This window comes from Argiope bruennichi, chromosome 1 (genome assembly GCF_947563725.1).
Source record: "Argiope bruennichi chromosome 1, qqArgBrue1.1, whole genome shotgun sequence".
Taxonomy (NCBI): domain Eukaryota; kingdom Metazoa; phylum Arthropoda; class Arachnida; order Araneae; family Araneidae; genus Argiope; species Argiope bruennichi.
The window spans coordinates 126,629,415-126,647,553 of NC_079151.1; the positions used below are offsets into that span (position 1 = coordinate 126,629,415).

An 18,139-nucleotide genomic window follows, 5' to 3' on the forward strand; every position below is an offset into this window, starting at 1 on the left:
ATAAGTTTTTAATAAAAAGCGATAAATATTTTCAGCAAGCAGGCAAATGATTTTTATTTTACAATTCCCGAAACAATTCATTGCAAAATATTATTAAAGAAAACTCGCTTAGTAAAAAAATTTCTTTTATTCATCGTAATAATCTTGCATATTTTATTAAACATATTGTTACGGAAATTCCGGGGTTTATTCCAATTTTTTTGTCGATGAAAAAACAGTCCTTTAGTAATGGGCGACGACTTTTATTAACACGAATACAAAGATAACAAATGCACAGCCGAGTCGAACACAGCAATACAGAGCAGCCTATTACAACCAAACAGTAGCCCACAAAAAGTAATCGGTATTAATAACAACCACGGCGCACACAAAGCAGACAGACAAAATTTTGCAGGAGGAGGGAATCGTCGTAGCCACACTTTACGGTCACTCCTAACGCCTTCAATTCTCTAAAATCTCCTCGCTTTAGCTGTATCCAACTGCCGATTCACTACTACACGACTGGCTACTCCTCACACGACTCGATGCTACCTCCACAATAAACACAGGACTCAGAACACAGTTCAATTCAGAAATCGATTTAGCTACACACAACGCTTGCTCTTTGCTAGACAGTTCCAACTATTCACCGCTGACTCTTTCCACTAATCTGTACACGACACAATACACGACTGACTTCGGCTTGTGACTGCCAGCCTTTTATAAAATCACGGATATGGGCAGAGAAGGTTCTGGAACAATCAAGCATATCTCAGTTCCTATTGGCTCAATCGCTAAAATTCTGAAAGTTTCCAGTATTATCTATTTTATCGCTAAACTCACCCAATTCGTAGCCAGGTCGCCAAGCTCTGAGATCACTGATTCGGCACCCGATCAGCACATAACAGAGATGATCGTAAAACGGTCTGTCCAGTGATTGAACTAACCGTGCTGGTAAGCAACATTATAGATTATTTCAAAATTTTTTTTTTTTTTAGATCTCAGTTGGTACAAGCTCAAAACTTTTGTTTATATTTATACTGTTAAGCAGCTTTCAATAAATTTGTGTGTTTATTTTTTTTTTTGTTTTTGTGTGAATACAAAAACTTTATTGCACTATATAAAACAGCTTTCGCAAATATAAACAATACAAAAGTTCTGCGTATATGAAAAATCCTACAGAAATTGAAGGTTTAGAAAGGAGAAATTAGTTTGTCGCAGTCATTAACATAAATTAAACTCAGGGCTAAACATGTAGCCAGTGGCAGCAATTTCAAAATCTTTAAGCCTTATCCTCGGGGTTCATGATTTAAACCCAAGTTAAATTTCTCATAAATTTCATAATAAAATATTCTTATAGATTTTGTATAACTTAATAAGTAAACTATTTTTTAAATTCTTTACGTAATAAAAATTTACGAAAATGTTAATTTTTATGCAGTTGTTTAAAGATTATAGCTTAAAGTGATTGTTTTCAATAACGTAAATCTACAAAAAATAAGTTTGAATTTTTTTTTTATTTCTGATAGATAAATTTTATATTATTTTGTGAACTGTGAAGTCTAACAAAAGACTTTCAAATAATAACATAATTCTAAAAAAGTAATTTTGAAAATTTTCAAATAGCTAAATTTTACATTGTTTTGTGAGTGGTTTCCAAAAATGAGACCTGTTGTTTTCCTCATCTGATGGTTTTTCAAAAGAATTTGAGAAAATAATGCGAAATTATTATATTAACTTAAACTGTTTTTTTTTTATTTTTTTATTTCTCTTACAATTTAAATAATGCATGAATTTATGATAAAAGCTCCAAATATTTTTAGCCTGTGTATCTATTCATCTAATTCTTATCACTGCCAATTTCACAAAATTTCTATTTCCGCTTTTCTTCCATTAACTTTGATAAGGATAATGTTTGTTTGTTTGTTTTTCATCATCTAGCACTAGTTGGCTATCAGGGCAATATTTCATCTTGCATTCCCTTCTTTTCTCTTGATTTCTGGTAAAATTGCTGACAGCACCTTAATTTTAAGGGAAAATCCACCTCGTTTTCTAGATGTGAAATGAAGAAAATGAATTTTAAGTTCCCCTTATATCTTAATATCTTGAAATTTCTGCGATAAATTTGAAGAATTTAAAAATAATTGCTCTCTTCAAAAATTAAATTTATAGTTTAGATCTCATTAATTTCTAAGAAGTTAGTTATTGCTTTTTTGAATGATTACCAGACTTTTGTTAATCTTGTTTAAAAATTTCAATTTTCATTACATTTTACATTAGGTTCAAACAAATATCTGTTTCTATAGATTTGCTTCGGATAATTCTCTGAAAATGTTTATAAATATACTTGAAATATTTTCCTTGAATTTTATTAAACTAACAAAGGCTTTCAGGGTGCCTAATGGGGCTGGGCGATGACGGAACTTCATCGCGATATATCGTGATATTATTTATTTATAGCATTTATAAGTTAGAAATAGCATCTCTTAATATATTGACTGATCAGAACGACTCCAAATAAACGGAAACTTCAACTTATATAATAAACTTTTTTTAATAAAAATAGAAAATAATTTTGGTAAAGCTCTTTTAATAAAGTGTGATAATGCATTTTTATTATTAGAATTTTTATTATTAGAAATCAAGCATTTTTATTTATTAGAATAGTATTTATAGAAATATTAAAATTCTGTATGAAGGTCAATAAAAACGAAGAGCAAAAAGTAAATAAATAAACATTAACCGATAACCAAAACGAAATAAAAAAATATGTAAATTTATTGTGAACATCCATTTATTGTATCGCAATTTATCGCTAGCCTCTAGGTAAAAGCGGTATAACGGAATTTCTTTTCTTTTTTTTTTAATGCGAGCACGCTTAAGTGTGAAAATACGAGCTACGAATAAAATTGTGAATTTCATCTTAATGAATCCTTTTTACTTTTATTTCTGAATATTTAACGATTAAACAAAAAACAGCCAACAACTTTCTGATAACCGCAATTATTTGTCCATAATGGTATCATTCAGTTAGAGTTTAGTTTTAGTTATATTAACGTCCCGTTTGAAACAACACAAGGGCTATTTTGGGACGGACCTCGTCATTTTGAACCGCGGTCAGATAACGAGGACGACACCTGAGCTGGCACCCCCCTCTCCACACCACACCACACCAGCGGGAGGACGTTTGGTCATGAAGGATTTAACGCGCAACAGACCCCATTACATGACGGCTCTTCGGTGGAATAGGGTCTCGAACCTGAAACCCTCCGGCTCCGAGCCGAGACCTTACCACCAGGCCACTGCGGCCCCTCATTCAGTTAGGGAGAAAACCGTTTATTATACAACCGTTTATTACAAAATTAACCCTAACTGATATCCAAAATGAAATCGAAAATGCAATTTAATTGTGTATATCGATTTATTTTATCGCGATTTATCGTGAACCATTATTCATGATCATGATTTCGATATATCGATATTTTTCGAGAACTGACATCAGAAAATCGATTTTTCAAAAATATCGATTATTTTGATAAATCAAAAGATCGTCAAGCTCTGGTGTCTAATTTTATTCGAGGCGGTGGAAATAAAGCCTTATTTTATTAAAAAATTTATTCTTGAATATTTTTGACAGCAGGTTCAGTGTCTCCTTTGTCTTCCATTCTTTTTTATACAATGTTCCATTCTTCCATCGCTGTCATATTCGAGTAAAGATAAGAAAATTTGTATAATCATTTTATGGATGTAACATAAATATCACTTTATGGACGTAACAAAGATATCACTATCACAAACTGCCTATATACCTTCTGACTATAAGACTACATTAAATTTTGTTATGAATCTGTAATATTGTTTGCGCTGCGCAGTTAGTCTCTTATTAAGGAAGGGAATGTTACAGATATTTTAATGGATGCTGAATGAAATCCAGGTCAACTTGTTCGATCTTGAGAGCCATTCAGCGACAAAGCTGATGGTTCTAGAAATTACAAGAATCAAGCGATTTCTCAATTAGAGCTCAAGAACTAGAAATTGTTCTAGATTTAGAAGTTTATTTCCAAAAGTTATAAAAAACAGTTACTTTTCAAGATCATGATTGTTAAATGTCAGACTCTAGTCATATCTCAAACAGCATTGTCGCCAGTTATATAAAGGGATCTTTAAAAATTTCTTTGGATCTTCTCCATTAGTCTGTGAATTCTTTGAATTTTATTTTCAGGAAAGAAATAGAGTAGGAATATTCAAGCTCCAAATTCGCAATTTTGGCATGTGGATTGACAAATTCAGTGCCTGAAATTTTAGCATCCTCCACTTCTTTCGAAATACATATTCAAACTCATTGAAACAGTTGCATTACGACAGACCACCGCCTTCGTCCTTCTTCATCGAGAACTCGACTTAGATCCGTGTGATTTTCATCTAATCCCTGAATAGAAAAACTTATTTGAAAACTAAAACTCCATATTAATGAGAGACTTCTTAGTAAGGTTAAGACTTCCACCATCAATGGTAACGTTCTTTAAAAAGAGGAACGAAAACTTGCTGTAATCTAACAAATGCCTGAGCAATGTCGTTTTTCTCTCGTCTTTGTTTTGCAATTCAGATTAATTTGAGAAAACAAAAGGGATTCTCGTAATTTGATAGAAAGATTGAAATTCCATGGTTGGGATTCATAATTATTATTAGACATGGACTGTTCCTGTGTAATATATTTAAACGCATTTTAAATATGTAACTCGATTAAATTTAGATATTGTATAAAAAGAAACTAACAGCAAAAATACATTACAATTTATAACAATTCATCAAATACAGAATTTTGAATACATAAAAAAATTAAAATAGAATCTCTGGTCTAATTCCACACTGAAAAGAAAAATATAACCATAAAATTACAAATATAACAATTTCGTTTGTGAGCCTGAAATTCTTGAAAGTTGCTTTTTCAACATCTTTGCATCCAATTATGGCCAACGTTTAATAACATTCACCTTTAAAAGGTGATTAGATTCGGAATGAATTTTTGATAAAACGCTATAAAACAGATATATTTCTTAATTTTTGCTTTAAAAAAATATTTAAAAAATATATGTAATCAAACATACTAGTTAAATTAAAAACTTTAAAAAAAAAACTGGGAAAAAAATTTTTTTGGCTAAAAATAGATATATTCTACAAAAGATCTAAAAAAAAGCAAAAAAAAAATCAGTTCCATATAATTTGCTTAAACTTTTGCAGATAAGAAATACATTTAGTTCCTGAAGTAAAAATTAAACTTTATTCCAATTCAGTATTTAAATATTGGAGTTATAACGGATAAATAAAATGAAATTTTAAATTTTTTTCGCATTTTGAATTATTAAAACATATATAGAATATTTCTATATATGGAAATGAATATGAATAATCCATTCATATTTCTATGAATGGATTATTTATTTTTTAGTTCCAGAACTGTAGAACATATTGAAAAATTATTACTAAATCTGAACAAAAAAATATGCAATAAATTTTAATTTATAAGGTTTTTCGTAAAAGAATTCTACCAAAGAAAATAATTTGAGAAAGTATCATGAAAATGTGCATAAAAGTAAACATAAAAATAAGTAACTTCCCAAAAAATGGATCTAGAAACAAAATACAAAGTTTTATATAAAAAAACTGTTTAAACATTTAGATAAAAAAAAAATCATATTTTCGAAAGAAGCCTATATTTTAGCGTAGTCAAACAGTTGTAGCAAGTTGTATTCAACGTAGATAAAAATCTAGAGAACCTTTAGATGTTTAAAATACTAAAGTATTTGTAGATGAATAAGAGGTACAAAAATTTCGTACTTGTATTTGGAGTCTGCTTTTTCTGCTAGTTGCATGGTCTGAAATACAGTGATGTTTTCGGGCGTTCGAAGGGTTATGGAGGAAGCTCTATCCTTTTTGTCGCCAATGTATACAGTATATCGCACACGCATTTGAGAGACGAGCTTATTTCTCACATCGGGGGCAGAATCGCCTTCAAGAATATAAGCATCAATGAACTAAATTATGCAACACAATTTATTATAAATACATCTGATTATGCACTTTTGTAAATTAAAGAATACTTTGACTTTAAAATTCTGACCTATACCAGTTTCAAACTAATTATAAAATTTCTAAATGGATTGACTAATTTATCATATTCATTTACGTTTTTACATGTCATCGAGTCTTTTTAATGAAAATAATTTCATAAATTAATTTGTAAATAAATGATAAATCTCGTTAATAGTGCGGTAAAGGCTAAGATATGTATTAGTGTATACAATTAAATAATTCTTAATTCTTTCTCGGCGAAGAGCGTCTTTAGGCGCTCAGCTATAGACGCTCACTCTGAGCGAACAGCACCTATAGACGCTCAGCCAGAGTTGCCCTCTCCGAACGAACAGCTCCTTTTTGACGTCATTCATTTCTGACATATCCTACGCTGAAGTAGGTTTCTAAAATGCTTTTAAAGTTTTTATTTCGTTCTAGTGTGTTGCGGTGTCGATTCCCCTGTTCTGGATTTCTTTTCATGGGATAATTATCATTTGTTTTATTTATAGTTTTTTTTGTAAGATAAAATAAATAAATCGATAATTAAATGGAAAAAATAAACCAAAGCAATGATAAATTACCGCCATAAAATTGTGGGGATACCACAATTTGTTATCAGTGACTGCCCAATAATGTCTATTAAATCGTTTGTTTTCGACGCCCTAGCAGCTCACGCTTCTTGAGCAGAGATTTTTTTTACAAAATCAAATATAATTATCAACAAATTTTGCCCCGATAATGGACAAATGGTAGACGAATATGAGCTGCGATGGTATGGAATTGTCATTCTGACCTGTCTGAAATGTTTGGTGGTGAAATTGGATACAACGGTAAAATTCAAAATGCATACAAGAGACGCATACTGCCAAAGAACTCGGAGTCTGATTCTGAAAACATTGAGGAATTACCAGACATCGATCAGCGGCAATTTCTTTGGAGCGCACACGTTTTTGATTTTCATGAGCAGAATCGTTACGCCTGCTGCCTAGAGTGCATTTCATTTCTGAGGGCGCCGTTTCGAAAGGATTGCACAGAAATAAAAAAATACAGTTTTAAATATTGTGGTGTGTCGCGTGTTCAAAATTTATTTGACTAGAATCTAGCTTCAAATTTTAATATTCGATATAATACATAGACGAATTATATTTAAAATGAAAAACAATTGACTTCCATCTCGAATGCCTAAATGCGAAGGCGATTACCTTTTCCATATTACCGTCATAAATTATAGCTTTTATAACACCCAATTTCTTCAAACGAGTATTTTAATCCAGTCTCCCTATACTTAAACAATACGATTTGTTTGGCTCTGCAGAATATAAAAGAGAATTTAATACGAGTTTTTATATATTTTCCTTGTAATCTATTGGTGGAAAATTTGATACAGATCATAAATCTTTATTTCATATACACATGCTAAATTTCATCTATCTTGCTTTTTATCCTTTAGAGTTAACGTGTTCACATATCCATGACAATATCCTAAATATCGTTTATGTTGCACGTCTATCCCTTAATATACTGAATTTAAAATCAGACAGATAAATTGAATGTAATTATCTCAAATTAAAGTTTGCTAATGGGAGAACTTGTTTATTTTTTGATTTATCGCGTGCACAATCGCATGAACATATAGACCAGGTAAGAATCAACTCATTGATAGATCCGATACAAAACAGTGGGAGTTGTCTTCGCAAAGCTTTCTCGTTTACTCTCTAAATTATTATCTCCCACCAACTCTACAAAAACTTATGAGCCTTAGGTAAGGCAGGGAATCCCTTGCATGGCGCTAGTCTACAATAGTTACGAAAGAGCGTGAATTTATCATTTTTACTGGATTTATCGTATGTTCCTTGTCCAGCCTTTTGGCGATTAATAGCAAACACCTACCTATTAATAATATCCGAAAATCGAATTTGTGCTTTAGACGTTTTTCCTAACCGATTGAAACTGAAATTTGACACAAAACTGTAGTTGTAGTCACAAAATAGCATACCAAATTCAATACCTTTAAGTAACAAGACTATAGTTGTAGTCACAAAATAGCATACCATATTTAATGCCTTTAAGTCACAAAACTATAGTTGTAGTCACAAAATAGCATACAAAATTTGATGCTTTTTGAGTCACAAAACTATAGTTGTAGTCACAAAATAGCATACAAAATTTGATACTTTAAAGTCATTTGTTTCTACGTTATTGCATTTACATGCTTCTGAAAGTATAATTCGAAAGATGGTCAATTCTTTATCAGATTTGGCTCAAAATTTAACAGGTGTCTGCATTATAGATGTTAAATCCATGTTCTGAATTTTATCCGTCTATCTCTCTTCGTTTTGTAGCTATCTTTTAACTTATATTCGAATGGCCTGACAGGCGGATTTCCCATGAAATAATTTCGTTCAAAATTTGATAGAAATCTAAGAATTTGTTCAAAGCCATAAACCAAATTCCATCCGTCACGCTTGAAACGTTTTTAAATTATCGTGTTCACAAATCCACAGACATAGCTACAAAGATGTGTTTTTTTTAACTCAGAGAGGAGTAAAATGCGATTATTCGGGGAAACTTAGCTCAAATGTTTTGAAAATTACACTTTTTTTAAAAAAAAATATTTGTATAGGAGAAAATAGTAGAAAATATTGACAGAAAAAATATTAAATTACCAAGTATTTAGATGTCACGAATGAATAAAGAGGAAAAGGAATTAAAATCTTCGCCATGCATACCTTTCGATTTATGTCGCAGATCAATAGAGCAGTTTATGTTTCTCACATCTGATAAGCTTTTCCTGTTTAAAACCGGCAGAATCAAATACATAGCCAGAAAGTCGATAGATGAATTTAAATGCGTCGTTAAATACTTGACTGCTGCATTAAGTTTCCAATCTTTGCTATTTCCTTCACCAGCTGAAAGAAGTGCCTGAAAAAATATGAAAGAATACTCTTACAAGATGTCCTTTCTACAATTTCTACATTAACCAGTTTCTCAACCATTAGGCATACATAGGGTGTTCGAAAAAATCTTAGACTGTAATATTATACAAAACGAAAGCTATCTGGTATAGAAATAGAATGCCTTTAATTACTTACACAAGTATTAAAGTTAATACAGGTTACCCACTTATATCCGTTGCTTCTATCTTAACTTTTAAACGGTGACAGCTTAGGCCATAAAGTTGGTGTCTAGGTATAGTACAAAAGGTTACTCAATTAAGTAACTTACAGCGCCATCTATCGAAAACTTTTAGAATTAGTGGTCTTGTAAATGGTGAAATATACGAGGGAAAAAAAATAGTAGTGTTCTCTCTATTTAATAAGAAAAGCTACCTTGAGGTAAGTTAATACTCAAACGGAATGCAAAATATGAACATTTGTTTGACCACGATTTTGAAAATTATGGTAAAAAGTTGAAGAAAGAAATTGGGACTTGCCCCTGTTATCAGGATCATTAATTAATATTTCTCAAAATTCTATAGTTAGCGACTATACGTCTGCATTTCTCGCTGCACATTGTGCAACGTGGCAAGTGTTACGGATTCAGAAGCACCAGTAAGGTGTTTTAGTAAATTCCTCATCTCTCTCGGTTCGATTTTTTCTCGCTTTGCTCACTCTTCAGAACACCATAATCTTGAAAATCATATCGAACGAATGATCACTTTTGAATCCCGCTTTGAGTATTAATGCGTGATATCGTTTCGTATTACTATAACTATAGAGTCGCTATAAATTTTTAATTGCATTTTTACACGTATCTTTCAATGTTTACGAGATAGGATCATTAATTCCAAAATTTTCTGGTAGATGGCGCTGCAAGTTACCTCAGGTAGTATCTCATAGCCGTTTTACTATTCCGAAACCCCAAACTATATACTGGTTAGTTGAAGCTTGGTAAGAAAGGACTTCTTTTTAAGTATTCGTCTCATAATAAATGAAATTCACACTGAATGGATAAAACAAAATTCTGAACCTTTCTATGGTCAGTAATAAATACATCCATTTACACTGGTTCTTTAGAAATGTTTTAAATCGGTTTCTTTATTAATAAAACTGTATACTTAGCAATTTTCAAAAGAAACAAAATTTTATAAGCAATAAAATTAACTTCTTGGCATTAAAATATTTTATCATTTTTTAAATAATACTCATACATAAAATATCATCTTTTTATATAATATTTATTCAAATAAATATATATGCAATAGTTTTCTGATTAAGAAGTCGAAATATAATAAATATAAATATTGTATACACAATGTCTGCATATTCTATACTGAATAACATGTAAAATTATTCTGAAAGCTATTTTCAGCAACATTGATAGCAATAATATGATTACAATATTTTAGATTCTATATTCTATAATTCAATATTTTATAATTTACTGTTCATGAATTTTACTTTTAGTGTCGAATATTCTAAATATGCTTGAACATATCCTAGTTTTAATTTGGTTTTTTTTTATTATATACTAGCTCACCCGGCAAACGTTGTTCTGCCATATAAATTATTTCTAGTGAATAGTTTGGTTGTTAATTAAAAAATGACGAATGTATTACAAGTGTGTGGGGATGGGATCTATGACAGAAAGAGGAATGGAGCGCTGTAGACGATGATCGCCGATAAAAAAAAAAAACACCAATCATTCTTTTTCTCAATACAATGTATTTCATTAACGTAACGAACATATACATTGTTTGATCTCTTAAAAGTTAGACGTAAAGTGAAAAAAGTAATATATTTTTTATCCTAAAGTATGAAAATGAAATAAAGAAAATCAATATTCATTTCGAAGAGCAATTGAGTGTACGATATTTTTTGTCAGTCCGTCTTTAGCCAACACAAATACGCACGATGGTTTGCCCACGCGAGAACATGCCACGTATAATTGTCCGTGTGAAAAACATGATATGCCCAAATCTAAGCCGCAAACAGACATCGTTTGCCCTTGCGACTTATTAGATTGGCATTCGCAATGACAATTAATAGGAAATTGACCGCTTTTTAATTCTATTGGCACATCTGTGAGAATCATTGGAATTCGTGGCAGCAAAACCTTTTCGGCTCGGAATTTGCCATTCAAAATGGTGGCTTCGATAACGTTTTTCATCAATTTTTTTTAATGACCAATCGCGTGCCATTGCATCGCCGTGGTGGGTTCAAATTCCGAAGTAAGATAACCGGATATCCAACTTTCAGTCGTAGAAGGTGTGGTGACATGCCTGGCAAATCCAATGAGTTCAAAATCTCTGTTGGATAATTTACAGCTACATTAGCATCGCAAACTGTATCGATCGATTTGAATGATACCAATTCGCCTGGCAACGACTGATGTATCTTGAAGTTTAAATCTTCGACGCCCACATTTTTTTGTTGCCAAAATGGCTCTTTCTGCCAGCCACGCATGATTTATGTATTGTGTGCGTACATCGGGAAATATGCGGTCAATGAGAACATTTTGCGAATCAACGATAGTGCAGAAATGAGTGGGCAATTTATGCATCCAGTATTTTCATAGACAGCAACTTTTCCATCGCCGATATCTAACAATTGGTCCGATAATGTGTCAGCCGATGGATCTTGTAGCATTTGGACGCGCGTGTTTAATTTTAGCTGGACTTTTTCAACATTACGTCACAGTGGCGATGACTTCAAGCAAGCGTTGATCTCCTCATCGTACGGTCAACGTGGATAGGAACACCCTAATTACCTAGCGCTGTGAAATATACTTTACGACCTATTCTCATACCTACCAAATACACATAAAAAATTTCATGAAAATCAGTCGAGCCGTTTGCATAATCCGCATATGAAAAAGTAAAACAGCATTTTTTTTTTGTGTGTGTGTATGTGTGTTTATCTAAGTATGTATTTCTGAATAGACAACGGCACATTGAATATTTGCAATCAGTTATTCAATGCATTTTCTAATTCTACGTTCATAATGTTTCTATAATTATAGAATTATTTAGTTTTTTTAAATTATAAATAATACCATCCATAAATTTTAGTTTCCTGTATAAAAAAAAAAAAAATTTAATTCTGTCTTTACTCACAATAAATTTTTAATCTTTCCGCGATTCTGAATCATTTTGTGAATAAATCTCAAAACTGATGCAGAGATTTTAAGCATTTAGAAATATGATGTGCCTATTAAATTTTACAAAAGACACTCAATTAAAATTCTGTATTTTTACGGAACATCAGTTCCACTAAGTCCGTAAAATCAAGGGATTCGCTTGTAGTGGGTGTATGGTGTGAAAATAATCGGCAGGTCTCAATAACGAAAGATGGCATTTATATACACAAGAAATCACGAATACGCAGATAACAAATTCACAGCCGGGACGCACACAAGCAATATACAGCAGCACTTCTCGCAAACAACAGCACAGCATGATAAGCGCCCAGGGAGAGAGCTTGTTCAATTATTAACCAGAGCTGAACTCTAAACACGACATCCACCTCGGTCACACAACCTTTTGTAGTTCAAGAGACAGAGCAGAGAATGATCCCGAACAGTTTGGCTTAAAACTGCCGGCCTTTTATAGATCCCGAATGTGGGCAGAGAAGGTTCTGGAACAATCAGGCATATCTCGAAAACTATTAGCTCTACCGCAAAAATTCTGGAAAATTCCAGTATTATCTATTTTGCCTCCAACATCACCAAATTCATCACCAAGTCGCCAAATTTGTTGCCAAGCCCTGAGATTACCAATTCGGCATCCGATCAGCATCCAACAGAGCTGATCGTTAAACGGTCTTATAGTGATCGAACTATTCGTACAGGGAAACAGCATTATAGATTTGTAACAGTGTTATAATTTTCACATCTTACTTGGGTAACAATTGCAGTAGTGTAGATATTTCCAAAGCTTCCATCTTCGAGCTGAAGCTGCTTGAATTTTTTTATAGTTGGATCATAATCAGTACAGTGGGCATAAACATCTTGCTGACTGGTTCGAATGCAGGAGAGAGCCATGACAGCTGCTGCCTGAACTTCTATAGAGAAAAAAAGATAGTGTAAAACACTTTCTGGAATTGGACAAAGCTTTGAAATATATATTTTAATGCTTATTATCTATTTAAAATTCTTATTTAACATTTGTCTCGTATTCGTAAAGATGATAATTAGTAAACGTTTTCCACGCTTCCTGATGTACAAGAGTGCTATACTTTTATATATAGAGTGGTCATAAAATACTTTCTCTGTTTGATGGCATCTGCAGCTAAAAGGAATGACCGAAATGAAACCACATTTCATACACAGACTGTGGAAGGCATGGAAAAATAAATTCCAGAGAAAACAAGTTAGTGTCAAAAGTTGCCGATAGGGGAAATTCTAGCACTATTGGAATACAATTATTAATCAATTCATGGAACTCACAGAAAATAATCTTTTATTCTTCAATATTAAGGTCTCCTGGACACCGTGCAACATATTGCATACGGTATATGAATTTCCCCACTGCTGCGTATAAACTGTCGGTTGCGATGTTCAAAACAGCCCGTCTTATGCTCTGTTTCAAGACATGCAGATTTCCTTAAGAGGAGCCACGGCATTACACTGTCTAATGTAGAACAGCTTTATCAGTAAAGCATGCTGCGGTAAGGTAGGGCCCATATTAAGCACACATCAACAGTCAATCGCGAACAAAACTCAAGAACACACCAATTGTCAAGAACAAACTGCTAACCGATCGTGTGCTCTTCCCATTTTACAAGGAATGCATAGCGTTGCTGCCACCATGCATTATGAATTTTAAAATATCCATCTCAATATGCAAATTTCTTCGCTCATACGTGGCATCAGCGTCGGTATTTCTCCTAGCGGGAACTTTTGGTGCTATTTGTTTAAATTTTTTTAACACATCTTTAGAAGATATAACACATTAACTTATCTCTTCTGTGGAATATCTTCACTGTGGAATTTTCAGTGGAATTCGTCTTCCCATGACTTCCATAGTCTGTATATGAAATTTTCATTTCGTTTATTCGTTTTAACCATAGAGGCCTCTCCAAACAAGAAAGGTTTTTTTTATGGCCACCCTGTTCTTGTATATTCTTCAAATGAAAACACATTTTTGATTAATTAACCATTGAAATAAAGAATTCATCAGTTAATTTATGATTTAACATAATTTTAATCCTATAGGAACTGTGCCACCTTGTAGAGAATAAGAGAAAAAAAAATACTTTCAAGATCTCATAATATTCACCGACATTCATTAAAGACTAAAAAACAGAAAATAAGAAATATATTTCATTTTGGTATATTAATATAAGTGAGTTACTAAAAAAACTTTTTTGTTTGATATATTAAAGAAATTTCATATTTGCAGATTACAAATGATAGATTTTACAGAAATTTATTTACTTTTTTAATAAATTCCAATTCATTATTCTTAATGTGACAATGAGTTTACTTTTGGAATATTTAAGGCATTCAAATCTTTGACTTAAAAAAAAATATATAGAAAATTGCGAATTAATTATGATCAGTGACTGTCGGCATATTTGTTGTTGTTGTTTATAATGGCACTTGCCATGAAATAAGCTCTCTGACGAAGTCAGCGATTTTAAGCCAAGGGAGCGTCTCTTGTTTTAGTAGCGCCAACGGGGGCCAAGAGTACGTCTTAGCTACTCACACATCACATTTGCTTGCACAACCCCTTTTTACAGGGGGGCACATCCACACATCTCACAGATAGAACAGATGAAGAACAACCATGCCCGAACCGGGACTCGAACCCAGGACGCCCAGATCCAGGGGAAGACGCGCTACCCCTATGCCAAGACGTCGGCGTCGGCATATTTAAAGGAAATAAACGAAATTAGATCTCATTTATACATTATAATTCTGTCAATTGTTAATAAATTTTATTTGGTATTTTGTAACACTTATGAGTTAAAAAGATAAAATATCTGAGTTTAAGGTCGAGATTTTTTAAACTTTTAATGCTTAGTTAAAAAAAAAATTTAAACTTTAAATACTCTAAATATCTTTTATTTTATATAATCATCGTCAGAATACATTCAGCTAAAAATATTATATTTTAAATATATATATATAACCAGTTCCATAGTTTACTCAATAAATTTATTTAATATTTAGACATATTACTAAATTATGTAAAAAAATAATTTGGAAGATGTCATTGCTTCGATACTGCATATTACTAATATCTCGCAAAGTTTTATTTCACAACATTCTTACAGTGGATAATGACTTAATGAAAACGACTATTTGCTAAATTGTACTCCCAATGTCAACCCAATAAACAAACAATTATTTCCTTAGGATTACATGCAAAATAAGTATAGTTTAGTTATATTAACTTCCCGTTTTTTTTAAGCAACGCTAGGGCTATTTTGGGTCGGACCTTATAATTTTGAGCCGCGGTCAGATGACAAGGACGACACCTGAGCTGGCAATCCCTTCTCCAAGCTTCCGCACCCTACAGCAGGAGGACGTTTGGGCCCGACAGATTTAACGTGCACCAGTAACCCTTACACGAAGTACTTTCGGTGGAGTCGAGCCTCGAACCTGAAACTCTCCGTTTCCGAGGCCCCATGGCCCTCCATGTGAAATGGGACAATACGTAACATTCTGAAGCAAATTTATAATAACGTAATTTATTATACATTCTATTTTTTAAAGAAAAGCTATCTGAAGTTGTTTTGTCTTGGACTACGTTTCAAAATTCATGAACCTGAGACACAGCATTAACATCAAATGAACTAGCAGCGCGCATCACTGCTACCGTATAAGGCCCCGTTCTCATGGTCCATGTAAGCCTTGCGTCAGGCTCATTTTGTCCTCTTTCCCCTCATTTGTGGTTATAAGGAGTTTCTTGAGGTCTGCTCATTTTCATGACAGTTTGCGTGAAGCTCCTAACTTCCACAGGGTTACTAACAGGCAGCTGAGGACAATGGTTCTACGATGAGTCGAATGGCAGATTTGCGACAGTATCCAGAAGGAAACGGGCCATGAGAACGGAACTTTGAGGTGATGCTTCTTAATGGGTGATGCACCACGATGGACTGGTGGCAAGATCTCGGCATCGGAACCGGAGGACTTCAGGTTCGAGACTCGATTCCACCAGGAGTACCTCGTGTAAGGGTGCTTGATGCACGTTAAATTCATCTGGGCCAAATGTCTTCCCGCTGGTATGGCGCCGAAGTTTAGAGAAGGGGTGCAAATTCAGGTGTCGTCTGAGTGCAGGTCAAAATTGTGAGGTCCGTACCAAAATAGCTCTAATGTTGCTTTAAAAGGGGACGTTAATATAACTGAACTAAACTAAATTTAATAAATGATGCGATAATTCCCCCTTTCTTTCAGAAACTCGCACATTTCACTAAAAGTTTGTTACTCTGTTGATTCTGTCATTTCTTCCTCCCTGATCAAATAACCCCAGAAGCTTTTTGCTATGACAGAGAATGCAGCTCCTACACTCATCGGTGGTTCTTTTACCAGCTCATCTGTGTCATTCTATCCACCCCATAGCAGTATAATCTTGGCCAGAGATAGATAAAGGCTCCAGAGGTATTTGCTCAAATCCCTTGGAGTCGCGTTCGCCAACGTTATCTGGCTAAAGCTTATTTCATTCAGGAAAGAGGATTCTTTTCAAATAAGTGCTCTTAACAGATTAATACAGACTAATCAAACATGCAACGTGTCTCCTAGCCACTCGTTTTGCAAAAAATGTATGTTAAGCAAGTCACATTTTTACATTTTGTTTCACTCGTTATTTGAACCACTTGTTATGAAAAATAATCATTAAGCAAGGCATGACTATATTTCTCAGAATTGAATAAATAGAGTTATGTATCATCTCAAGATGATTTAACCAGAAAAAAAATCACTTTATATTCATATCATGCGTTTTTCAAAATTAAGTTCCTTATTATATATATATATTCTTGGGGATTGTGAAAATATGGTTGTTGGTGCTTTTTATGGCACTTGTCATGGACAAGCCCGCTGACAAAGTCAACGGTTTTAAGCCGAGATATTTAGCTTCTCTTGTTTCAGAAGTGCCATCTAGGGCCAAGAGTATGACATAGCTACTCATGCATCACAGCTCTTTTTACGGGACAGACTTCATTCATTCATCCACAATTTTAATTTAGACCTGAATCAGAGAACGATCACCTCTGAACTAGTACCTCCAGTGGTATTGTCTCGACTTGGAGGACTTTGTGACCATGACAGATTTATACGTGCACCAACCACCTTATACACGGAGGGTCTTAGATCGGCGGGATTCGAACTCACAACCCAAAGGATACGAGTTCAACGCCCTACCAACCAGGCTACCTCAGCCCATGGAAATATTGTATGTATCAGATGCTTTAAGACAACGAATCTCGCTTAAGCATTCGCAGAATTTAATTCTACTTATCATAGCTATTAATCAATCGATAACTTCTTCAAATGTTCTTAAATGTATAGTGGGAAATTGAACTTAGGTTGGATATACTATGGTCCATAAAAGGACCTCATATTGTGATTTATAAGCCTCAGAAGTTCTAATGGAAGTAATTAAAGGCATTATCTTAAAGTTTGATTCATATTATTTCATAATATGTCCAAAATTTCTTTAACACCCTGTACAAGAAGCAATTAACGTAATCAAATTAAATTTTCAAAAATTTTCATTGTTTTTTTTATTATTTTCATATCATTTATAAATTAAAATTAATTTTTGCGGTTTTTCAATTTTATATTTCGATACTTTAAATTAATTTGCAATGACGTATATTGAATGCAATAGACTTTAAAATATAAAACATTTTAAAATGAAATTACCTAGGAAAAAAGGATAATTCCAGTTATCATTTAAAACGATGCACAGATCACTGATTGCATTTATTTGCAAGGTTTCACCGGTATTGCAGAGGGCGAGATAAGCCACAGGATGAGTTGCTATAGAAGAAGTTTCAATTTCCTCTTTCAGTAACTTCAACAAGTCAAATCCATAGAAGTTGCGAAGATTTTGACAGGTCACAATCATAGCATTAATGTACATACTGAGCTGATTTGCAGTTAGAGGATCCGTTTCATTTCTACAAGAGAATATAAAGTG

At 33.1% G+C, this 18,139-nt stretch overlaps 1 protein-coding gene across 3 annotated transcripts in view; it reads right to left on the reverse strand.

Annotated features, from left to right (window-relative positions):
- The window catches only part of LOC129975838 (uncharacterized), a 39,859-nt gene that overhangs the window by 7,688 nt on the left and 14,032 nt on the right, over window positions 1-18,139 (reverse strand). For 2 of the 3 annotated variants that reach the window (XR_008785049.1, XM_056089079.1), the window contains exons 3-6: window positions 17,863-18,119; window positions 12,889-13,052; window positions 8,781-8,973; window positions 5,818-5,989 (exon numbers count right to left, since the gene is read on the reverse strand). Coding sequence is in view for 2 of the 3 variants with exons in the window: in XM_056089079.1 (XP_055945054.1) it covers window positions 5,818-5,989; window positions 8,781-8,973; window positions 12,889-13,052; window positions 17,863-18,119 (786 nt within the window). In the remaining variant the exon portion in view is untranslated. The remainder of the gene's footprint in view (window positions 1-5,817; window positions 5,990-8,780; window positions 8,974-12,888; window positions 13,053-17,862; window positions 18,120-18,139) is intronic. The other variant, XM_056089092.1, reaches the window with a different exon arrangement.